Below are 24,508 nucleotides of genomic sequence, written 5' to 3'. Positions count from 1 at the left end.
GACAGAACACCCTTTTGGTACCAGTAGCTCAACTTTCTAGTTTCACTCTAGGCAAGTGTCTCGCGGCGGGCCTTTCGGGCGCTTCCCTCGTTTTGGTCAAGGCCTGATGACGCCCGCTATCTCTGTCTGTCTCTGCCCAGATGACCTTTTTAGCCGGGGGTTAGACGAGGGAAAAGTGTATCAATCCATCACGTCAAGTCAGCCCAAAGTAAGGACTTTAATCATCCTTCGTTGGGCTGTGCAACTCTCTCCTCTACTGGGGCGCAGTCGTCGCATTGAACAGCCAAATCTGGCAAAGATGGCACGAGGCAGTAAAGATAGATACAATGGTCAAGATTCATATGTTCGCTTTTATGTCAAGCCAAGCTACTCTACCACCTCCAGAGGCTCAGATGCTTGCTTGCTTGCTTGCTTCCAAAGTAAATACACTAGACTATGTAGCAAACTGAGATGGACATTTTTCTTCCTTGTTCAATGCTCGCTCCATGAATGAAAAATGTAAAACTGAAAATCCAAATCATAAATATCTTGCAACCAAAAATGCCAGGCCGCCTGGGGCTGGGGGTCGCTTCAAGAATGTAACAAAAAACAATGGTTCATCGACGAGCTTCATGTCTTCGTCATCATTGCCCATTTCAGTCGTTGTCGTCCTCTGTCGGACAGTATGCATCCATCAATCTCCATCTCGTCCATCTCATCTGATCTCACCCTTTCAATCCCATGCCCGTACCAAAGATCCAACCGATATCCGTCCAATGTCCACCCATCCCACCCCCCCCTTTCCATAAGATCCTATCCTTTCCATGCACCGAGAAAAACCATCCCGCCAAATAATGTCCAGACTCACTTGGACTGGGCCCCTGCAGAGAATCTGTCTGCTGCTGCTGCTGCTGACCGCTGGCTGGCTACTGTTTCGCCGCTGCCATCGCCGTCGCTGCGCTTGCAAGTCCTACACCGTCGACTCAAGCCCCCGTTCAACCTACACCACACCGCCGCCGCCCCCAAGTTCGCCGTGACCCAGGAAAAAAGTGCAAAGGTATCCAATTTCAAGACAGACGCAAACACGAATTCCAATCCAAGACAGAGGAAATCACACAAAAAACAATGCTCGCTCGCTTGCTAGATAGATCCATAGGAAATCAAAAACGACTCCGAAGTAGGAAATCCACAAGAAAACGACAAAGGGAAGAGAAGAAAACCGTCCGTTTGGGTGCGTGAGCAACAGGTCTGGTGTGCGCGAGAGAGACGTCGAGTATATGGCGGCTCATCCCCCAGAAAGAGGAAGGAAATCGATCAAGCCGACTCAAGGAAAAGACTTGAGAGGAAATAAAAGAAGAAGAAGAAAAGAACCAAATAAATCAAAGGCATTAAGCACGAAACAAAAGCCGTGAGTGTCGTCATCGTGACATTTTTATCCGTGTCTTCATCATGTCCTTGCTTCGTTGCATTGCTGCTCATTCTGTGCGTTGTTGCATTCTGCCACCATTTTCGCAAAGTTGCGCACCACCTCGCTTGGGATCTGGTCCCAGAGGAGAGAGCGCGTGTAGACCTCTGCTGCACCGTTTTGTTTGTTTGTGGTTCGCATCGATGCCAGAGCATCGGCCAAGTTTCGGCGACCTTGGCTGGGAGAAGACCTCTCGGGAGCGTTCTGGAGGAACTCCTGCGAGTTGACACCGTTGTACTGCGCCGCCGACAGGGAAAAGATCTGCTCGTTGGTCTGTTCCTGCGTCGGCTGGGTTAGTGCATCACCGAGCTCAGCAAGCATCGATGGCGCGACACCCTCCATCACCATGTCGTTCATAGGCATAGCGTTGCCCCAGTTGGCGGCACCAGAGGGCTGAGGAGCAGCCGCTTGCAGGCTCGCTGACTGAGAGTTGACACCGGCGTCCTTGAGGACGTTGTCCAGAAGGGTGGCCGAAGCAGCCCGGACGTCTTCCGAAACGCGGGGGATCGATGGGGTCGATCGGCTCGAGAGGACAAAGGCGCCGACGAGGAAGAGCATGAAGAGGAGGCCGCCCTGAGCGGCGGGCTTGTCGCCCTCGACACTGAAGGGGTTGTTCTCGTTCTTCTTGGCGGGAACAATGGCCATCTCCTGCTTGACCTCGGGCTCGACGGGGTAGTCGTGGAGGAAGTTGGATGCGTCCCAAGCGCCACCCATACCCATGTCGTTCATGTCGTCGAAGGCGCCCGAGAAGCCGTTGTTGCCGGTCGCGTTGGAAGGCACGGCGGTGCTCTCGAGTCGCTGCACATGCTCGGTGAGGACGCCGACCTTCTTCCTAAGCTCGCCAGTCTCGATGGTGTGAGAGCGGATCATCTCCTCCTTCTCGAGGTTGAGGTTCTCGATGTAGTTGGTGTATGATTGCTTCTCCAGGAGAAGCTGCTCGAGCTTACCGCGGAGCTCGGTCATCTCCTCCTCCATGTCGTTGATGAGAGCCGTGTACTGCTTCTTCTCATCCTCCAGACGCTCAGTGTGCTGCTTCTTGCGCTGTCTTGAGTCAAGGCTGGTGGGGAATTAGCATCAGACAAGGGTTGGGGTGAGTGGGGAAGTGACTTACGCTGCTTGTCGGTTGCGAAGCAGGCGCTTCTGCTGCTTGAGCTCCTTGATCTCTTGTTCATCCGTAGACTGGGCAATAAGCTGGTCAATGTTGCTGAGGTTGCGCTCAGCGGGGATGTCGAAGCGAGCGTTCTTCTTGCGGATGCCATCGCCTCGTCGCATATCGTTGTGGGAGCGGATAGCGGGGCTGTTAGGTCGCATCTTTTTGTTCATAGCCTGGTGAGGGGCCATCCACTCCTTCTGGGGGGAAGTGGGGATGGACTGGTTACCGGCGGGGAGCGGCGTGAACATGTTTCCGGCATTTGTGAAAGGCGTAGGGCCGGCCATGGGTCGCTGGAAGATGGAGGCATTCGCATCATACTCGGCAGGGACACCGTCGAAGGGATGAAGAGGAGTGCAAGTGCCGGACCAGTTGGCTGTTTGAGCGAAGACATTGGGCTGGTTCTGGTCGAGGCGCATGAAGGGGTTGTTGCTGTGCTGGTCCAAGAAGGGGTTGTTTGAAGGAACCGACTGCATGTCGACCGACTGCCAATCCTCGGTCTTGGGGGAGAACAGAGGAGGCCCGACGGCAAAAGATTCTCGGCGGCTGTCAGCCATGGGGGGCGAGAGTTCAAGACCGGAGTCGATGTTGTTCTGGTCAAGGATGTTGTCGTCTAATACGCTGTTGTCTTCGTCTTCGAAGTACTTCTGTGAATGGGTCGTGTCCACGGTCAGAGGAGCTGGACGATAGAATGGTTGTTGCATTGGGAATGTTGAAGTCATTGTAGTGAATGTGTGGTTGTGTGGGTGGGTATATGTAGAAGAGGAGGAGGAGGAGAGGAAGATGTGTGGGGGGGAGTGTTTAAAGAAGAAACAAGCAGAGGCTGTAAAGAGAAGGAGAAGCCAAGAAGGGCAAGGGGGTGAAATCTGAAGAAGGACAAGATGAGACCCAAGGTCAATGTGAAGAAGAGCACACGAGGCACAGAGAGGAAAAGCGAAGAGGTTGGGTTTTGAGGGGAGGGGCGCGGGAAATAATATGATCTTTTTTTTGCGTGTGGGAGTCAGTGAATCGATGCTTGGTGTGCAGCGGTGAGCAGAAGGGGAGCCTTCGGGCGGGACGGGGAATGGGAATGGATGGAGAACAGGACGGGGGGGAAGAGTTGAGGTGACCGGGGGGGGGAGGCACTTGATGGACGGGTGTGTATTTTTGGCACTTGAACAAGAGGTTTTTAGCACCGGGGCGTGGGCGTGAGAATCTGAAGTCCTGTACGAGTGGGCGCTTGGTGGGGTCAAGTGGCAGGCCAGGGCCAAGTCCAAGGCAAGGGTACGACGATGGTGACTCGATTTTGTGAGGGGAAGAAGGGTGAACGGCTCGTACCTCTCTGGTACCAGATCCTGTTACCGAGGGTTGGATGAATGGAGAGAAGGATGATGGATGATGGGCTCAGCCGTCCAGGTTCTCTTTTCTCTGTCCAGGGCGCAGCAGACGATGGAGAAGAAGGGAAAACCTAACAGGCAGCGTGGGGTTCGGTGCTGCTGCGTGCGTACGCAGTAGGGCTTTGTTTCATGAACTTGTGTTTTGTATCGCCTTGAACCCAAAAAAAGAACCGCAGGGTCCTCTATGTGAGGCTGAGGCCGGCAAAAACACAAACAACAATGAGGGGATTCAGGGATCTCTCTGGTTGTGAATGATGGCGAGAGTGTGTGGAAAAAAACTCGAAAAGAGGCTGGTGGGAGAAGATGGGGCAATAATGGCACGGCATGGCATGGCATGGCATGGACCGCGGACGGGAAGCCGGAAACTTTTAGACGGCGAGCACGGGAAGTGACGGGAAGGGCAACAAGCTCAACGGCCGATGCTCACTTTGAGCAGCCAACGACAACAAGAGGGAGGGTGGAAACCAAACAAAGAAGCGCGCAACTGGACCTCCGTCCTGGTGCTGCTTCTGCTGCTACTACCGCTACCGCTACTGCAGTGCAGAATGCAGCGCAGGGCAGCGCAGCGCGCAACGAACGACGACAAGGAGATGGAAGGGACCATAAGCACTCACCACAGCAGTCGGAAACAAGGTGTGCGTCCGTCTCCAGAAAAGAGGTATGGATGTGTACTACCCAGCAGGCGGATGTGTGTGGGCTAGGCTCTCGATAGGTAGGTAGATGCTGATGACGGCCGGGGTGGTTTCCTGGTTGCGTCCTCTTTGGCGTGATACGCAGAGCAGAGCAGTACGATTTATACAGGCAACGGGCGGTGGTGGAGGGATGGATGGATGGCGTTGATGGATGCTGCACTCCAGATCTTGGGGGTGGTCTGCGGCCGAAACAAAAGAGGATAGGATTGTATGGGCTGGGTATAAAAGCAGAAGCAGGGGCAAGACCCGACGACAACAGACTGCTACTTTGGGAAGCGTGATGGACTCATCAGCCGGCAGCTCGATGCGAAGGGATGGGAGGAGCTGCTATGGGTTTTGTACCTCACCGGGGCAAACACCCGTCATTTGTGCGTGTGGAGCACCAGCCAAGTACATACATCCATATCCATATCCATCGACGGCGATACCCAGGCTTGAAGAAACACGGCCATGGAACAGGTCTCTCGGGGCTCACAGGGGACCTCTTAGACGTGAGCTTCATGGGTGAGAGCCCGACCCACTTGGCCCGGCCATGGATGGGGCCGCCTCCGAAGAGAGCAGAGCTCCAAGAAGAACGGGAATAGGCTTGCTCGGGTTGCCCGTGGGTGTGCCGAGCGATATTTTTATATGGGTGTGCATTTACAGTGGTGAGGAGGCGAGAATGAGCAGAAAGGTGAATGAGTGAGAACCCGGGCAAGGAATGAGTGAGTGAGCAAGCAAGCAAGCGTGTGAGTGAGCATCCATTCATCAACGAACCACCCATTCATCGAGGTGAATAAGAGCATCTCTAAGGTCTCCAGATCAGATGTGGGTGTGGAGGCGTAGGTCAGGCTTTGCAGGCCTCAGAAGAGCCAAGCACACCAGGCGAAAAAAAAGGCTGAGAAGGGCTCAAGGCTCACCAGCCAACTGCGCGTGAAGGGTGGTGTCAACAGATCATTACCCATCTCCCATTGTCAACAATCGACATGACCGTCATCGGATTGGTACCTACGTAGTCATAGTAGCGGTGATGATAGCACCCAGCTAGATCTGTAACATGGACTCCATATCGCCATCGTGGTGGAAACAACAATACGTAACGGGGCCAGCATCTCGCGAATGGACGACAGTGGGAAAGCGAGATTTGTGGTAGCTACACCAACGACGGCGTTGATGAGATGCCATGCCAGATGCAAACCGACTGTGCCGCCGTCTAGTTACGGGCCTAGTCGTCCACACCAGGCAGGGGATTTTCCTCATGTGGCATCCGAGCTCGGCACAAGAAGAGGATTAACATGGCCACCATTCGTCGTGATGAGCTCGTGTGAGCTCAAGATGGTCCGGCGTCACTTGACCGCCGCTCTATTCTGTACGGTACGGACCTTGGGGTCTCTCGTTCCCCCCTTCTCTGCCCCATCAGGCCGTGATCTGATCTATCTGTGGGCGGTGCTTGTGCAATGAGGCCATCGTCGATGGCTGCACTGCGTGCTCTGCGATGGTTTCGCTGCTCGCTGCCCAGAAAACCTGCCCACCATCCCAGCAACCCCACGCTCACAAGAGCACGCCTAGCCAGTAGCTGCCACTAGGTGGTGTCATGGCTGAAGGGTTACCAGGGGGGAGGGACCATGGGAGGGTACGGGTTGGGAGCCAAGGGGGGGTTCATGGTGTCCCGGAACCGACACGCGAGCGGGCTCGATGAGAAAGGAAGCAGCCATAGAAGATGGCGGAGAAGAGGCATGTGGATCCAGAGCATGAAGCATCCAGCAAGACGGCGAAGAAAAAAGCAAAGAAAATCCATGCCCAAGGAGCTTGTCACAGCCCTGGCAGACCAGCCGGGCTGGATCTAATCGCGGGAAGCCATGTGCCAAACTTGATACGCCCTATATCGGCACTGCACAGGTCCAGAAATGGCAGACGCCCTGCCCAACTGCGTCCCTAGTAGTCCAGTATCACTTCTCATTCAGAAACATCTCTCTGTCAAAGGTTTAGCCTCGGGCGCTGCTGGACCGGCCCGGCCGCCTTCCCTTTCAAAGCCAAAGCCCTCTTTTGAGGTGACAAGACGGGCAGCCCAGGCCAAAGCTAAAAGTTCCAGACGTTGGGCACCAAAGGACGGACGCTATTTTTCTCTTGGTCTGATGCCACGGCCACTGGGCTTCGTTTCTGCATCAGCCGAGAGCCACCGACGCAAATGGCAAGCTTCCTATTGCACGGTCTGTCTGGTGGGCCGTGGGGTAAAAAGAGCGCGTTAATGGGAGCGCGGTCACGGTCCATGGTACGTACCCGTCCAAGTACCGATGGCTGACGCCGAACAAGGCCGGACCTCCAGTTGTCTGAGACTGCTTCACTGCGCGCCCCGGATAAGTCTAATGGCTCTGAGACGACGCAACGTGCAACAGACGGCATTGACTGCTCCATATTGGCATCCAGTCTAGACAGCTCTCTCTGCCTTTCTGCCTCGAGCTTTGGCTCTCGAGCTACCGCCAGCCCCAGCTGTGCCTGAACCATACATGGTACGCGCCACAGTGATCCATGGACGATTCAATTCGCCTCACCTTGGACCAAAACTTCGTATCCCGTCCGGCTTCATCCTGGCCTTCATCACCAGGGCAGCCACAGATTCAATGCTGCGGATTGACCTACCTAGGTAGGTAGGCGGATGTACGGGGTCCTCGGTAATGGATCTGGGATTTCTCGGATCTGAGCTCAACCGAGCTGAGCTGAGCTGAGCTTTCCCCCCAAGCCCCCCAAGCTGTCAGGCATCTCTCACATCTCACGCAAGCTGAGCCGAGTACCACCGTGCCCCCGTGCAGACAAGACCTCAAGTTGACTCGGCGCACCTCGGCCATCTTGACGATATCGCAGGCATCATGAAACTTGACAGCGGCATCCCGCCGCCAATGCCGCTATTTGATGATTGATGGACAACACCACACTCTTCCCCCCGCGCGCGGCTGCGATACCATCGTCGATATCACGTACCCAGCTGCTGCCATGGTCCGATTCGCAAGCAACATCTCGAGCCAAGAGATCCCTCCATTGACGGCTCTGGCTCTGGGTGGCTGGACTTGCACTGGATGCGCTCACGTTCCCACGCTCCCACATGTGCGCGTACATGATGCGTACGCACGCACGTCCGCACGCCCTCTCCCTGTCTGTCCTGTCCTACGTCTAACCACTAGGCTCAACAGCCTGATCTCACGGCTCCACTGTGCTTCATGGCCGCATATGGGCCGGCCATGGTGTCTACCTCGAGCTCTTTGTTTTGTCGGTGTGTTTCTCATGGGACCCGACCCGTCACGCGTGCGCGTCCTCTCCAGACTCCAGAGCGGCCAGAGGAAAAAGTCAGGCTCCTCGTCTCCCTGTCACCCCTGCTCCTGCTGACTAGCTCCTCTACGGATCCTAGATGCTCTAGCGTCATGGCTTTGGGTTTTTGGAGCTCGGTGTGCGACTCGATCCATGCCTCGAACCCAGAGAACCCTTCACTTCCGGGCCCGCACCCGAAAGAAAACACCACACACAAAGAGTTGACCTGCAGATCGGCCCCGAATGCCCTCAATGACTACGCCTAACAATGCGGTAAAGGCTCAACTTGATGACTTGTTCCTCACTCCTCTTGTCGAAACTCACCGACTTGTCTTGTTTCCCCTTCATTTTAGCTAAACCACTTACTAACAACATCAAGCGCATCGTCAAGACCCTCAATGCTCCTGTAAAAGGTGTGCGTTTATTTCTGTCACCAGCGGGCCCCTTCGGATCGTGTCCCGGCAGGGTCGGGTTGGGTCAACAGCCAGCGCCGTCCAAAACGGCCCAAGCTGCCATCACAACCAATCACTTTGGTGAGGCGAGCCGTCTCTGCTGCCCTGGCTGCCCAGAGGGCTGACCTTGGTTGGGTCCGCGCCGTTCTCGACATGCCCATGTGCTTCCAAGATTGCCTGTCCAAGCAACCAGGTAGCCAGGCTTGCTCCCAACGCGGTTCTCCTTGGCCATTTCTGGCCATCAAGTGGGCTGTGCTCTTTCTCTTGGGTCTTCTCGAACCCATCCTGTGGTTACCGAGAGCTGCGTCTTGTACATCCCCAGAGCCTCATCACATATCGAGGCCGGCCGCATTGACAAGAAGGGGCCTGCAGCCGCTCTCAATGGCTTCTTCATCACCGCACTAACATGATTACTCACAATCCTCTTGGTAGAGCGCCGCCCGAAGTCGTTGCCCAACAACCACAGTTTGTCCACTCATTGGCGAGCATTGCTGATACCGCCATTATGACTCTGACTCTCGGCCGCAATCGCTGGCCCCCACGCCGCCGACGCAGAACTTTGCCATGATCGGTCATGTCGGTTTCAAAGAGGCATCCAGTCTCTGGTTCCTGACCTGGTGCAGGCAGCATTGATCCCAAGCACCCATGACGTCTATCTGGTATTGTCTTGTCTGACCTACCTACGAGATATTCCGGCCAAGGCTGGATGTTATGTTTGCAATGACGCAGCCTCGAAACCCCCGAAACTCTTTCCATAAACAGCAAGTCTGGTTTGGGCTCAGGATGACTCGGACCCTGGACCCTGGACAGTCCCCAATCCCCTCCTACATCCTAGTGAGGATCCCCATGGCCCAGAACTCACTTACAACTGGGAGCTTCCATGTGAAAGCTGATGTCAATGGGGTCAGACCACCCTGGACCATCCACAGGTCGAGCGAGCAACAACAGGATTCCCAGTCCCAGTGTCGCTAGGAGAGAGTCTTCACCCATGCCAAGAGGAAAAACTCGCGTTCCGAATATGCGGTCTGGGTATCCCTGACAAGATTTCGGTCCCGCGCCCACATGTGAAGGTGAAGAAATTTTCAGCATAACGATCCACCTGTCTGGAGATTGCCATTTCCAAGCACTGTTCGAGAAAGCCTCGACGACGCCAGCCTCGACCAGGCAGGCGTCATGCGAGTTCGCGAGGCTGTGGACCGAAAGGCTGGGGGGGGGGGAGATCGAGTCCAAGAGAAGACCCTATTTTTGTTTGAGGATGATGCTGGACCTATAGCACCCCACCTCTTATTTCGACTCTTGAAACTTGGACGGAGACCAACTGAAAACTGCTCGAACTTGGACCGCAGGGATTCCAAGTTGGCCGGAAGATGCCATGGGAGCATAGATTTGATCATGATACAGAAATCTTGGTCACCTGGAAAACGTCAACTGTGTGACAACCATGTCGCAGCCGGGGATCTGCAATGACGCCCACGGCATGTCGACGACGACTGAGCATGTTGTGCTTCTCTTGAAGGTCTGGACGGACGAGGCAGTCCTCAACAGGACTAGCCTTGGTCTGGCAGGTGCAATTACACTCCCAAATGGAGTTCTATTTGCGAATCTGAGACACCGTTCACGATACAAAAAGACATTGAAGCCACGGCGTCGATGGGCAGCAAGATCTGAAACTTTGCTTCTTGTCCACGGAAGCATGCACTCGGCAAACATGCAACCCAAGTTCGTAAAGCAGCCATCCATGATATCATCCGCATGATCCTCTCAGATCAAGTTACACCTGCAGGAAAGGTGGTTCCTGGCATCTATCTTGGGGTGCAACACGAAGCTGGGCGTTGAAAGGTTCCATTCTTGGAAGCCACACTCTCTGACTGCAGCATCGGATCCATCTTCCTCTTCCAGACTTCTCTCCCCTTCTCTACAGCATGATGTTGGGCTCGACGTATGCTACCCTATTGCTCAAGCCCAAGAAAAAAGTCCGGCGGTGAAGGGCAGTGAGAGTGCTCCGCCACATCTGGGGTCCAGGGATCCGGATGGCTGGAGAAGCTCTGTGGCCACTCGATCTCACAACTGGTCGTACTTCTGAAACAAGTGGCTTGCTGGGCTGGGGCGGTTTCCGATGTCAAAGACTGCCATGGGAGTAAGCGGGGGGACCCCCGACCTCTACGGGACAGGACGGACGACAGCCCCGAGATCCAGCGATAGCTTGCGGGACCTATTTGCGGACAGCAGGATCTTGCTCCATGTTTCAAAGGTACGATGCGGATGTGGATGTGGCTCCCGGAATATCGCTGTCTTCCATGTTGGTTACGAAGACATGAGCCTGAGCCTCGCTTGCGCCGACGGGAGATTTTCCTTGACACCACATTCATTCACCATGACCATCCCATCACGACACTCGGACCGAGGTGTGGCCTGAGATTCCATGTGTTCTAGCCGTCTGTCAGTCAAGAGTCCAAGGGGTTGCGTTGCAGTGCCGCAGTGGCCGGCCCGGTAATTGGTGTGCACAAGGGACGCAACGTCAACTTGTCGATGAGCCACCTCGAGCCGATTCCATAGAGATCCACGGAGAAGGAGAGGAGGAGAGGCTGAAACCAAGTTTCATGACCAAGACTCTCCAAAATAATATCGACAACTGTCGGTAAGGCCCAACGACACGACAGGCTGGATGGTTGGGCCTGGCTGTGGTATCGTTGTATTGCGCCGCGACCAAGATCTGTGCCATGGTGACTCGTGAGTCACCCACGATGGCTGTTCGAACCCATCTCCATCCCCTTGCCTGGAGTCGTCGAGATGGTCAACTCCATGGACTCGGTTTCGGTCGTCCAAGGGACGCTGCGGGACGAGACATTGATTCGTTGTCTGCCGTCGCTGGCGAAGCTCTATCATCGTACACCATCTTAGATCCAAGTCTCTCCTTGTCGTGGTCGTGACTCCTGTGATGTGCGATGCTGCTCTCTCCCATCTCACCAGATCGCCTGTGACCTCTTCCCCACGAATCCCCCGCGTTGTTGCCTACCCTATCATGATGGCCCGTCGCCGTATCCGTCCCTCGGTAACACAGAGGCTCGCTCTTGAACAACGACAAGCTCCCTTCGGTAGATACTCTCGACCTTTCCTCCCCCTTCCCAGTGCCGCATTGTGTGCCATGCAACCGAGGCGCCCCCCTTTCGCTTGGGGCACACTTTCTCTCCACGCGAACACAGGCATCACACCCCTTCCCGTCGTCGCGGCCTCGGAGCAAAGAGACAGATATAATGCGACGACGGGGACGGGCTTCGGGCGCCGGAGAAAGGAGGGGAGGGGAAACTCCCTTCGCCGAAGGAAAACATCGCGAGCCGAGAAGCGAACAAGGGGGATAATCAAAAGCCGAACAAATTGCTCCCCCTGGCGACTGAATCCCCCCTTTCAGTCCCCATCAAAGCGGGAAAAGGAGAATGATATCGGACGCTCGACGACAGACCGGCGGTTCTCAACATGAAGTTTGCCAACTTCCCCATCCTCATCCCTGCCTTTACAGCACAAGTACGTCTCCTCCATCCACTAGTTGTGTGTACAGCTTCGTGATATTACCCCCTTTTATCTAACACACGCGGCAGATCTACATCGACGCTCCCCTTGTCATAAACCCAGACCTCCTCAACATCCCCTTCGTCCCCAATCTCGGCACCCTCGTCTCCGAGCCCGGCTACGAGCCCCCGCTCGAGGCCACCTTTGTCCACGGGAGCGACTTTCTGCGCCGCGACCCGGACGGCCAGAGAGTCCGCCTCGACGTGTCTAGCGTCGCGAGGGACTCGACGTCGGGCGCCATGCTTCGTTTCAGTTACAATGGCGTTGTCGGGGTGGCCGGCGACGAGGGCAGGGTCATCCGTGGGGACGGCAATGCTACTACCACGGGGTTTGGGAACGCCTGTGAGTTTGTCCTCATGAGCCTTGTGCTTCGAGATTCCCCTTGAGCATCTTGTCCCTTGCCATGTGTCTGTTGGTATACTCGTCAACCCCCTGGCTGATGTCCATAGTCGTCCAGGTTAGGTTCGAGACAAACGCTTCCGGCCTCAAGCCCCTCCAAGACAAGCTCTATGTAGGTTCCGGTAGATTCATCGTCGAGGAGAACCAGCCCATCATCGTCGAATACAAGATCAGCGAGGTGGGTGCGCAGTGTAGCGAGCAGCCCGAGGGTGGTTGAGGCGTCCATCTCTGATTTTAATGTGCATGTACGAACTTGTGTGACTGGCGTATGGGGACTGGGGGTTATAATCGTGGAATTTGGTCATCTTTCTTTGCTGAGAGTCCTTGTTTCCAATGAGCGAAATCAATTCGTATTTGATCGAAGCAAGCCTCGAAGTGCTGATGATACAAAAAAGACGCAAAGCCGCCGGCCGGTTTGCGTGTTTCCTCCATCTTCCGTCTCGCCTTCTACTGCCAAACTCCAATACGAAGCTCAAGCTTGTCGAGGCCCCGAAACTCCAATCCGCAGCTCTCTGTTCCTGCAGAAATATGCTTTGCCCTTCTTTCTCTTCTGGATCCTCCAAATGCCAGTCTCGATACATGGCTCCAAGATTGTACACATCTTTGATCCGTTTGACGGATGCTCTGCCTCCTCCCGCTTCCCGTACGACCCCACCGCTACGGCTATGACAGCATGCGCCCAGGTTTATTGGCTCACGCCGGACAGCTGCAGAAGACGCTCTCCCGCCCGGAGATTGGCATACTCGTAAGCCTTGGACTCCGGCGGGAAGGTCCCGTTGGCCGCCCAGAGATCGATCAGAGGCTGCATGGGCTCAAGCTCAGCGGGCTTCAGCATGTCCAGGGCAGTAGCCGTCAGCACAAAGTGGGAGAAGCAACTGTTGAGCTGCTTCTCAAGGTTGAGGTGATAAAAGGGCTCGGTAAAGTGAGCCCAGTACAGGTGGGCGTAGACGCGGAACATCTGTCGGAAGATCATCTGGCAAATGTCGACAAACTTGTCGGGGAAGCCCGATCGCTTGCCGATCCATTCGGGCTCACCGGGATTCGTCAGCTGGGAGAGAGGTGTAGTGGTGATGGCGGAATTGTGCGAGTACGAGACTCCAGAGGGGTCTGTCGGGAAGATGTTGGTGTCGTCGATCTTGCCCGAGATCCATCGCTGCATAAGTGTCATGTACTCAAAGGCTGGAAGCTCGACAGGCTCCCTATTTCTGTTGAGCCAAGTGAAGGAGTGGTTGCTGGTACGTGTGAGTATATGTAATGAACCACCTAGGCAAATGACCACTTACGCTCCAGCCGACATGCGCGGGCAGGAAGTCGAGTTGCAGATGGAGCTTCCGTCATCTTCCTTCTCATGCAGCACCCGGACGAAGTTCCAGAGGTTGCGATAATGCTCAACAACTGTTGATATGAGTTAGCATCCATAGGTAGGTAGAGAAGCGGTGTCACGTGAGGTAGCATACCCTGGTGCGCAATCCATTCACCCTGCTCAACAGTCTTGGGTCGAGCGCTGAGGGTCATAAAGTTTCCCTTGACAATGTGCTTGGCATACTGGGCATTGAGCCAGAGGGGAAGAGGTCGAGGCAGATGGTAAGCAGAGATGAGGTCGTCGCTGGCCACGGCGCCACTGGATTCATCCATGCCGATGGTCTGGGCGAGCGAAGGAGAGTTGGGCAGAGGAGGAACTTTCGGGGCCAGGCTCGCCGAGGATTGACTCCCTTGAGATGACGTCTCTGGAGGTGGCGGCTGGCTGGCAGTGGACGAGGTCGGGCTCTTTTGAGGGCCAGAGGGCTTAGCTGAGCCGCCTCGGAAACGGGCGTTACTATACAAGTCTTGTCAGCGCGAGGCCAGAGAGTGAAGAGAAAACAAAGAGAGGCCGGACCGAGCTGGCATGGCAGAGTCAGGATGGGTTGAGGTGGCAGCACACTATGCTGAGACGGGTGCAGTTGGTTGAAACATTGCTAGGCCCGCCAACGACGGCTGCAGCAAAGCGCCTCGTTTGGAGAAGGCGGCCGTGGTTCCGTGGCGCCCTTGTTAGGGGAGGGAGGCAAAGCCGCCATGATATATGGCTAGAGGCTCTCCATCATGCCAAATCCTCGACATTGAAGGGCGCGAAATTTGCAGTATCGTCATAGATGACTGATAAAGACTCCCATGCCTCGGAACAGTGTGAACGGCGACCAGGAACGCCTAGAACGGCGTCGGGCCGCTCATGGCCATGCTGAGAAAACATGTCTTGGATGTCGTACTAGGGAACCGCATGGTGAGAGTTCGGTTGTGGACAGCCAGACCAGACCTCACTCAAACCCTCGGTAGTTGCCCCGCGACGCCAGATAAGGACAGTATGATTGGCTTCGAGCCATCGTCAAGAAGGTTGAATGCATCAAAACCGTGGATTGGCGATGTTGCACTTGCACAAGAAGTACGAGGCTGAGGTCAGCGGGCAATAACATTGCCTGTGCCTCTCACATCTCACTTGCTGATGTCTCTCCTCTCTTCATGACCACGAATCCAACATGAGGCATGATGCAAGAAACCTCAGATAAAGCAGCAGGAAAACGCCCACCGGAGACAAAGCAGACAGAACAAAGACCAGAGACAAACAAAGAATGCTGGGCACTTACATGCCGGAAAAAAGATTCGACATGGTTGCAGTAGGTAAGGTAGATTGGCAGAAAGGCGGGGTGAGAGGGAGCGTGAGAGAGGGAGACCACAAGGGGTGCAGGTTGCAATGCAGTCGCTGGTTGTTGCCGTGCGAGTCGAGGGCGAGATCTTTTGCTTCTGTTGGAGGAGGAGAAGGCGCTATCGAAAGTCCTTCTTTCGCTGGACGAAGCTGCGCGATGTCAAGGTTCAATATCGAATATCAAACAGCAGCGTCAGTTCGAGAAAGGGGGTTTTTGAGGTGTCGGTGTCGGCGTTGGCGGCTGGACCGTTCAGCAAGGAGCGGCTACGTACCCCGTAACTGCCCAAAAAGCGCCACACGCTAACGCGGGTCTTTCCTCTGCTCCTGCTCCTGGTCCCTCTGAACCTGAACCTCACTCAAAGCTCCCTTACTCCTCCTGCGACTGGCTTTGCAGGCCACCTGAGGCACGCTATTCTTCTTTAGGGCATCTAAGCGATAAATCTGCTGCTCCTGAAGTTTGGTCGCGTTTGTGCTCCACTAACCCGCTGCTGCCCAGAGACGTGTGGCTGAGCTCAGGTGTGGCTAGTGAATAGTCAGCCTCAGGCCTAGATCGCCAAATTATACCAAGACCAAAGCCTCGCGACTTCAAACTCTCGCCTTGCGCGCCCAGCACCAGCTCGCTTTTTTCCACCAACTCCATCTCTTATCGGGCACTTCGTTTTTCCTGAAGCTCAAATTACAAAATGTCCGACTCAGAAGATCCCATTGACCCCATCGACGAGGGTGGCGATGACCTTTTCGGCGACGAGGGTGACGAGGATGTTGCGTCCACCAAGGAGCGCGTCCTCGACGACGATGACCTCGCTTCAGACCCGGAAGGAGATAGCTACGCGCGCTATCGTAACGACGATGACGATCAGATGCAGTTCCAGACAAGGGATCGAGTTGTCATGGGTGTCAAGGCGTACCGGCATAGAATTCCGAAACCCAAGGATGGCGCGGTAAGTGTTGCCATGCGCCTCATCAGACACAAAGCGCTAATCACCCTTTAGCTTCGAGTAATGCGTATACCCAAGTTCGTCAAGATAATGCCCGAAGAATACGACCCGGACACGTTCCAGCCGACCGAGTTTGATCTGGCCAACGCCAAGGCTCAACACCCCAAACACGTCGCTAGAGTTCGAAGAGATCACAGCACCGGCGAACTCAAGAGCAACACCAACATTTTCCGCTGGAGCGACGGATCCGTCACCATCTCTATTGGCGGCGAGCATTACGAAATCCAGAAGAAGGCATTGGCTCCTTCACCCGACAAGCCCTACAATGAGATCCATGACGGTCACTACTATGCTGCCGCGGCCGAACTGCACAGCAATCTTCTCATGACAGTTGGCCACATCACAGAGCAGTACAATGTCCGTCCCAACAAGGCTGTGGGTGACGATGCGCTGTCCATTCTGGCCGAGCGAATGGCACAGGCCAGCAAGCCTTCACAAGGCGGCGATATGATCATCCGAACCACCCGCGACCCAGAACTCCAAAAGAAGCAGGCCGAGCTGGCTGAGAAGGAGAGAATGAAGGCTCAGAGACGACGCGAGAATGCTGCTGCCAAGATGGACGGCGGTTATGGTCGATCTGGACGCGGAAACCTGTCTATTGGAGAACTTGAAGGAGGACGCCGAGGGTTTGGGTCATCCCGCAAGCGTGGTGCTCCCGGCTCATCTAGGCCCAAGCCACGGAGAGGCGACGACGAGTCGGACGAAGAACTCGCCGAGGCTGTTGGGCGGCATGAGGGCTACGATCTCGATGACGGCTTTATCGTTGGCAGTGACGTTGAAGAGATGGACAGCCAGGCCGACGACGATGACGAAGAGGAGTTGCTGGACGAGGATGAGGACGACAAGCCTCGTTCGAAGAGGCAGCGAACCCGGGACCGCAGCCCCGATGAAGATGCTGAGGGCAGCGATGTCGAACAGGTGGCGGGTAGAGCTCGACGGAGGAATGTCATTGACGATGATGACGACTAGGAGGTGATTTTTATATCTTGTTTGGCGAAGATTTCGAAGCTCCTAAAAATGATAGTTGCACAGGAGACGGTTTGTACTATGATAATACATGATAACCTCGGATCTCTGGATGACCCAAAGCCATCATTGGCTGTGTATCGGCAGCAACTCTTGGCTGGCGCATCGCGACAACTCGTGAGGATGTTGTACATATCTGTGGCAGGGCTGGTTTATCCTTGTCTCGTATCTACATGCATCAATTGCCTTGTAGGCGTCAAACTGAGTACATGCGCCATTGCCTGGCATGGGTGTTATGGGCAAAATGCCGGAGATTGTCTGAAGTCTGGTGATCTCATTGGCAATCACATGCCTGAAATTAGCGTCCAGCTTCGCACTTTGTTGAAGGGCGGGGAGCTCCACGAACCCAACAACAGTTCAACGAATACAACCACAAGTTTATCCTATAAGAACGGTCTCGCGGCCGCGCCATCGCCTCTTGATATCGAGGCTAGAAGTCCAAAGCAGTCTTGCATGTGGCATTGCATTGTTGCTCTCCCCCCCGTACGACCATGACCTAGTTAGATGCGCGTGATCCTCCTGCCGCGCTCGAACCGACCCCTTCGGCCCTCTTCGATGGTGCTTGTGATCGTCCCTCGGCAACGATAATGGGGGTAGTTGTCGCCGTCTGGGGTGTCGTCGTCGACGTTGCCAGCTTCTGGCAGAGGGTAACACCCTTTCCCCTTGGCCTGCGTATACTGGCATCCCGTCTCTGACCATGTCGCTGCAGAAGCTGCGCAGCTGGTACTCGCGCAAGAGCCCCGTCGAGCTGTGGCTGGATATCTTGCGAACTGCCGAGGCTTTCGAGGACTGGGAAGAAGCTGCACTACACCTGGACAATCTTCTCGGTCTTGATCTATGGTACTTGTCCTTGGTGACGCTTGTGCGACCGATGCTAACATGTCGACAGGAGGAATAACCCGGCGTCCAAGTACTATGACTGGCGACTCATTGCAGAACGACTCGACTCCCTCGCTAGCGCCCGCGAAGATGGCAACTTTCAACAGCTCGTCAACCTCCTACGATCCGGCCTCGTAAGAAACCTAGGGAATATCACGTCGCCCAAACTATATAACCGATCGTTTGCCGGCACGAAATACCTTATCGAGGAATACATTACACAGATCGCCGAGGCAGTCGAGGACATTCGCGCCCTCCCAACCAGCCCGTCGGCCATCCATGGAACTGGGCCGTCTCTGACGACGCAGATGAAGCTGGACTGCATCCATGACACGAGGCAGGCCTTTGGGAGGAGCACGCTGGTGTTACAGGGCGGTGCCATATTTGGCATGTGCCACTTGGGCGTCGTCAAGGCCCTGTTCTTGCGCGGCCTGCTCCCACGCATCATCACCGGCACCGCTACAGGAGCCCTGATCGCGGCCCTCGTCGCGGTCCATACAGAGGACGAACTCCCTGCTGTCCTGAGTGGTGATGGCATTGACCTGTCTGCGTTTGCGCCCAAGAGCGGAACTGAGAATGGCGACGTTTCGAGTTTCCATTCACGATGGCAAACCCTGCTTAGGAGGATCCGCCGCTTCTCGAAAGAGGGTTACTTCCTTGATGTTACTGTGCTAGAGGAGTGTGTCCGGGCCAATGTTGGTGATCTAACGTTTGAGGAGGCCTATAACCGCAGTAAGAGAGTCTTGAACATTACGGTAGCGACAGAGGGTCAAGGAGGCGTTCCAACGCTCCTCAATTACCTCACTGCCCCCAATGTGGTAGGTTGATGCCGTTGAGTCTCTGCTTCTGCCAATACTAACATGTAGTAGTTGATCTGGACAGCTGCCGTGGCATCGAATGCGTCTTCGCCATCACTCTATGGTCGCCGCAAGACAACTATGCTCTGCAAGGACGCTCAGGGGAACATTGTTCCTTGGGCGCCGGCCAACACAATCGACTTTCGACACTGGACACACACATCCTACTCTGACCGAGACTCACCTCTGCGACGTATTGCCGAGCTGTTCAACGTCAACCATTTTATTGTCAGCCAAGCTCGACCGTATCTCATTCCTTTTATCCAGTCCGATATGCATGGGCCGTCCCTTGTCGAAGCTAGGAGTAAAACGACTCAGGTGTCTGCCTTTCTAGTTCGTATGGTTGGGCTGGAAATAAGACACCGCCTGCGCCAGCTGGATACGCTGAGCCTACTGCCCGCAGGCATCCGCCGCTTTCTAGTCGACGAGCAAGTCCCGGCGGCTTCCATGGTGCTAGTGCCCGAGGTGACGGCAGGAGACTTTGTGCGACTGCTCGAGACGCCCACACGGGAGACGCTCGACTATTGGATCTTGAGGGGCGAGAGGAGCGTGTGGCCTGCTGTGGCAGCCCTAAGGATTAGATGCGCCGTCGAGAACGAGCTGGACAGGTCGTATCAGGTTGTGAGGAAATTCAAGGCCCCTGGTCTACGGCGAAAGGGGAGCATGGCAGCGAGTATGGAAGCCGAAAGGAGGGAACGCAACGGCGCTTTTGGGTCGATTGGCACGGACGTTGACGCAAGTTGAAAGAAGCTTCAGGTGTATTAACTGGTAGCCTTGTTTTTCGTTTAGGACACAATTGTACAGCAAGCAAGCAAGCATACTCTTGAATACGAGCAAGTATGGGACAAAGGATGGGATTCAAAGAATAGCATTGTTCTGGGGCCTGGTTTCATAACTATTCCATCACTGCACTGCCTCTGATGTGATGCTACTATTCACTCTCAGTTTATACTCGAGTTCACTCAACATGGTGTCACTGAGAACAATGAACCTTTTACACTTGACATTGTTATAGCCCACCTGCCTATTCATTCATCAGCAATGGCATAAGAGCCAATTGTTCCCAGCCTTCATTCACCACAAGCCAAGCAGTCATATTGTTACTCACAGGAAGTGTGAATATCACTTCAGAACAACATATACATAGCCAGACAGGTACTGCTATCAAGCTGACACAACCAGCACTCACGAACTTACCTCCAACTCACAATGGAAGGCCAGGAACTGCAGAGAAACGTGGTTGAGCCCACGCTGTTGCACAACGCCACCTTTATCCTCCTCCACGATCGCGGCTCCTCGGGGGCGGAGTTACAGCACGCCCTCTGCCACGCCCTCCTCCCCACCCTCGTCAGCCAGGTTGTCCCGGGAGCCCGGTTCATCTTCCCGGATGGCCCGCTGTTGGATCCCACGGGAGGACGAGACTGGTACGCCCTCGAGTACCCCCAGCTGGAGTGCGGCGAGGCGGCGAGCCTGGACCAGTGGGCGCACGTTATGTACGCGGCTGAGCAGGTCGACATGGCGGTTGAAGATGAGGCGCGACTCATCGGCAGGAAGAACGTCTTCCTTGGAGGCGTCGGCAAGGGGTGCGCCGTCGCCATGATGGCACTCCTCGAGATGGAGCGTCCCCTCGGGGGCTTCATCGGATTCGGGGGGTGGATGCCGTTTGTCAGGGACATGAAGGATGTTGCGACGCTGGGCATGATCCAGACTCCTTATCCTCCCTTCTCCCAGAACAACCAAGGCGGCATCGGAGGCATGGTTCCTGGCCAGGGTAACGGCTTGATTGACCCTCGCCTACTCAGCATACAAAACGGCCAGCAGCAACAGCCCTTCCCACAAGCCATCTCCCCAACTCCCATGCTTGCGCAACCCGACCAGTCCATAGGGGCACGGCACCAACGCGTGGCGTACTTCCTCCGTCAGTTTGAATGGACTGAAGAGGCCCGGTTCAAGTACGAGAAGGAGTTCAGCACGGCAACGCCCATCGTGCTGATGCACTCGCCCAACGATGACTTGGTCAGCCGCTCACACGCAAAGGAAGCCCAGATGATGCTGATGCAGCTGGGATACCATGTGAAGCTGGAGGAGTCGAATGCTGGCCACACGATAACCAGGGGGGTGCTGAGCGATTTGCTTTTGGCCCTGCTCGAGATATTGCCCTTCTCAAACGACGCTTTGAGATCTGACCTCATGAAATTCATGATGGGTTCAACCATGTAGAGTGTGAGTCACACCTCATGAGGGATAAACATGGTATAACCGCACTATAGTAGACGTCGGGCGAGAGATTCGTCATCTTGGACGGCAGTGGGCGATCCTTGAGGGGATAAGACCAGCTCCAGCTGAAAGCTGCAGCCAAGACGAGAGCTCTGTGGTTGGAATTGGCCAACCAAGTCGACGATGATACATTGTATCACGTGTACGCGGCATTAACCAGGGGCTTGTGTAGGATAATAGACAGCAATTGACTCATAGACGCGCGAATAATAGAGCATGTATCGGAATGGTGACTTGTTGGATGCTTGTGAGACAACGGCATAGAGCAGGACTCGTCAACAGTCCTGGCGATTCAGGGAGTTAGACGCCAGCTTTGTCAGCTGCTTGCTTCTTGATTGGGTGGGACACGACGTCTTATGTCGTACAGTAGAGCATTGTAACAAAGGTTGTCGGGCCCTGGGTGCGTCATTCTGAGGTGGCGAAACACGTCTTGATATCCCCTCACAGCTGCGGGATGGAGAAAGAGGAACAAACCTAATTGGCGATAAACATAGTTAAGGGCTCACCTGTCAGTGCCCCTCGTGTGGTTCATGCTGTCGGGCATTGCCTTATTGGGGACCGATTTGCCGGTTTGAGGCTCAAAAACGACTCCCTCGTGACAACCTCTCTCGGGACGTTGGGTCGTTGGCCACGCTTTGCCAAGCAAGCCAACGCCAATAGATGCGCGATGTAAGTGCTTACCGCGAATGAATTTACCGATAGAAGACGCGCTGATGCCGAGTTTTTCCGCATTCCTAATTATTGTTGATATTACGAATCAACAGATTGAACGAACGAGTCATGCTGGTTGAGGGAGAGCTGACCAGCCCAGCCTTGCGGGGCGTCGGGTGTCGACGTCATTGCTTTCGGGAGCATTTCGTCATCCCATGGATACGGAGTAGAGATGCCCAATTCCCTCTTGCGTGTGTTCGTCCGTCCTCGGGTGAGTCGAGGGCACGTCGTTCATGCTGGGATCCTTGGGAACCCTTCAAATCAGCCCCGCGTGCTGCCCAGCAGAGCGCCCTCCGTGGTCAACCCCTTGCTTTGCAGCAGTGAGACCGAGGGAGCGAGTTGCACGGAGCAGCACGGCACAGCACACCCGACAGATGGTGCCAGCCAACGGTGTGGATGTTGACATCGCGGGGATAATGTCTCGATCGGTGACATGCTGTGGCTTTTCCATCTGGCCGGGCGCTCGGAGAAAGAAAGAGTGAGGCGAGAGCGCTAGGAGAGCTCTGGCAGGTCAATGATAGCTTCGCTCGCCTCGTAGCTCTAAGGCCAAACCGGTATAGAGGAGGCTCTGTATGTACAAATCACGCCACAAAGAGCTCCAGCCAAGGCCATTCCCCAGAGTTGAGCTCCGGATTCGCTCCCCAAGTTCCAGCTTCAGGGTCCTCGGGTTATCAGACTGGTCTGCGATTAGCGAGAGCGCCGCACGCCGTTGGCTCCAGGGCCGGTGGCTGTCGTCGCGTCGGTCCCGAGACCGGCCGTGAGATGGATGTCGACTGTTGATGGTGGGAGTTGATGGGTTGTCGCGACGCTGCTGGTTGGTCATTTCTGATGGTGTCGAGCCAAGGAGGGAAAGCGAAGGAGAGTTGGCTGCGTCAGTGGGCTGCAAGACCAAGAAGTGCATTCCGGGGTTCAAAAAGCCTAACATCACCCTCCTCTTCTCTCGTTTTCTCTCTCTCCTACCTTTCTTCTACAACTAAATTTGAGAATGATTAGACCGTTCTACTCATTCGACCATCACAGACTTATCTGGGCTTTATCAACCCCTCCACTGTTGTCGGTGCTTGGGCTTATTGTGCCGCAACCACCGTGATTACCCACTCACCAAGAGCGCCACTGCACTTCCGGACCAAACCAACACAGAACATCAAACCTCTGCCGATCATTCTCTGGCCTTCCCTCTGCCACTGATCAAACACGTCCCAACATCTCGACTCAAACCCCCAGCCATGGACGCCGCGAATATCAATCAGAGCAACCTCTTCGAGCCCACCTCATCGACCTCCTCCTCCATCATCCTTGATAACCTCGAGATGTCAGAGTCTGTGTACAGAGATAAGGTCGACGTCCTCCTAGGCGTCGGCTTAGGTCACAAACTTCCACCACCTCCAACCTCGGACCTCCCAATGTCAATGATGCTTGAGTCCAAGCCCGCTCCTGCACCCCCGCAAGACCAAGACATGATGGACGAGGACTGGACCATCATCGGCTCCGGCGCCCCCACATCGGCCGGCTCCGAGACGACCCGCCCCGCCACCGTCTCCGTCAACGGCTCCGTCCACGACCTCACGGCCTCCAACGTCCTCCGCCTCGACATGGAGAACAGCGGCCCCGAGGGGTCCCACCCGAGCGTCATGAGCCCCGGCTATCACCCAAAGAGGTCCAACACCCGAGCCACAGACATGTCCCCTCCGGATCTTTCTGAAACCTACAGTCCCGCTGCCGCTTGTGATGCGGACAGTCTCTGCGAAATCGGCGCATGGGCTGACATGGCGACGCCTGCTGGGATCCTCGCCAAGAAGAATCGTCGACAGATGATGAATTAAAAGGTGCTCTTCCTCATCTCCCACATCAGCGAGGATCCCATGGTGAGAAGAAAGGGCGGCAATGTCGTCAGGTAGATAGGATGAAGTCCGTGGGCCGGAAGGATTCTTTAGAGCTGCTGTCACGCGCGGCTCCACGTTTCACTTACATGATTCTCTTTGCACGGATGGCAGATGGTGCTGTCATTCACTGTATATGCTTTTGCGCCTCTCCACTTTGCTTTTTTTTTTTTATTGTTGGTCGGATTTTTGACATTGTAACGGAAGATACCCAAGACACAGACAGAGATTGTTCAACCACACGGAAGAAGAGATGGAACGTTAGGAATGTAATGTACATCATGGATCACAGGACTTGTACTCAAGGGAGGCAGCATGGAGTTAAATGACATCAAATTGAATCAATTCGTGGCAAATCAATGTTGAAACAAGATTGTCCCACAGCCTCTCCGTTTTTCAAACATGCGAGAAAACGATCGACAATGATCCGATCCAGTCCAGTCCAATCGTCCTGGGGCCCCGAATTCCTTGCCCATCTCTCGTTCCCCAGTACCTTTCTGCGGCCGTCTCCCGATCTCGCTGGCCAGGCCTGTGGGTTGCATATCCGGGCCTTGTCGCACGCGCGCCCCATGCCATGTCCCTTGTGCTCATCACTTCTCCATCCTTCCACGGCCCTGGTGTTTGACCTAAAGAGCCTCTAATTACCGCTATGGGGGAGGGTGACTTCTTTTGTTCTTCTCGTTGTTGCACGACGATCCATCAAACAGCATCGGATCATCGCCCACGCAGACGATCCTTTCATGCATCGAGTAAACGCGGCCGAGATGATCAAAAAAAGCCCTGGCCATCTCTCAAACTGCCAAGCCCCATCTCAAAACACATGGTACATCATGGATCTACC

At 55.0% G+C, this 24,508-nt stretch overlaps 7 protein-coding genes across 7 annotated transcripts; 5 read left to right on the top strand and 2 right to left on the bottom strand.

Moving 5' to 3' along the window:
* Positions 1-1,426: 1,426 nt before the first annotated feature.
* On the bottom strand, positions 1,427-3,316 carry LRP88_08357 (bZIP transcription factor; the record flags this gene model as incomplete). Its single annotated transcript, XM_083244865.1, has 2 exons — positions 1,427-2,501; positions 2,556-3,316. The coding sequence occupies 2 exons, from the start codon at positions 3,314-3,316 to the stop codon at positions 1,427-1,429; spliced, it is 1,836 nt and encodes a 611-aa protein (XP_083099359.1).
* Positions 3,317-11,870: 8,554 nt separating this feature from the next.
* On the top strand, positions 11,871-12,579 carry LRP88_08356 (DUF3237 domain-containing protein; the record flags this gene model as incomplete). The annotated part of the gene is made up of 3 exons (XM_083244864.1): positions 11,871-11,918; positions 11,993-12,305; positions 12,413-12,579. The coding sequence occupies 3 exons, from the start codon at positions 11,871-11,873 to the stop codon at positions 12,577-12,579; spliced, it is 528 nt and encodes a 175-aa protein (XP_083099358.1).
* A 468-nt stretch (positions 12,580-13,047) lies between these two features.
* Positions 13,048-14,315, bottom strand: LRP88_08355 (Mob1/phocein; the record flags this gene model as incomplete). The annotated part of the gene is made up of 4 exons (XM_083244863.1): positions 13,048-13,594; positions 13,646-13,757; positions 13,820-14,055; positions 14,284-14,315. 4 exons carry the CDS (start codon positions 14,313-14,315, stop codon positions 13,048-13,050), a joined length of 927 nt encoding a protein of 308 aa, XP_083099357.1.
* Positions 14,316-15,722: 1,407 nt separating this feature from the next.
* LRP88_08354 (Paf1-complex subunit LEO1) lies at positions 15,723-17,006 on the top strand (the record flags this gene model as incomplete). Its single annotated transcript, XM_083244862.1, has 2 exons — positions 15,723-15,980; positions 16,032-17,006. 2 exons carry the CDS (start codon positions 15,723-15,725, stop codon positions 17,004-17,006), a joined length of 1,233 nt encoding a protein of 410 aa, XP_083099356.1.
* A 754-nt stretch (positions 17,007-17,760) lies between these two features.
* On the top strand, positions 17,761-19,543 carry LRP88_08353 (triacylglycerol lipase family protein; the record flags this gene model as incomplete). Its single annotated transcript, XM_083244861.1, has 3 exons — positions 17,761-17,903; positions 17,956-18,760; positions 18,812-19,543. 3 exons carry the CDS (start codon positions 17,761-17,763, stop codon positions 19,541-19,543), a joined length of 1,680 nt encoding a protein of 559 aa, XP_083099355.1.
* A 465-nt stretch (positions 19,544-20,008) lies between these two features.
* On the top strand, positions 20,009-21,019 carry LRP88_08352 (alpha/beta hydrolase; the record flags this gene model as incomplete). Its single annotated transcript, XM_083244860.1, has 1 exon — positions 20,009-21,019. The coding sequence occupies one exon, from the start codon at positions 20,009-20,011 to the stop codon at positions 21,017-21,019; it is 1,011 nt and encodes a 336-aa protein (XP_083099354.1).
* Positions 21,020-23,013: 1,994 nt separating this feature from the next.
* LRP88_08351 (uncharacterized protein) lies at positions 23,014-23,610 on the top strand (the record flags this gene model as incomplete). Its single annotated transcript, XM_083244859.1, has 1 exon — positions 23,014-23,610. The coding sequence occupies one exon, from the start codon at positions 23,014-23,016 to the stop codon at positions 23,608-23,610; it is 597 nt and encodes a 198-aa protein (XP_083099353.1).
* Positions 23,611-24,508: the final 898 nt, after the last annotated feature.

The sequence above is a fragment of the Fusarium phalaenopsidis genome (assembly GCF_050370095.1).
Source record: "Fusarium phalaenopsidis strain FUZ10S chromosome Unknown contig_32302, whole genome shotgun sequence".
Taxonomy (NCBI): domain Eukaryota; kingdom Fungi; phylum Ascomycota; class Sordariomycetes; order Hypocreales; family Nectriaceae; genus Fusarium; species Fusarium phalaenopsidis.
The sequence above is the reverse complement of the archived record's forward strand: the minus strand, read 5'-3'. Positions and strand labels throughout refer to the sequence as shown.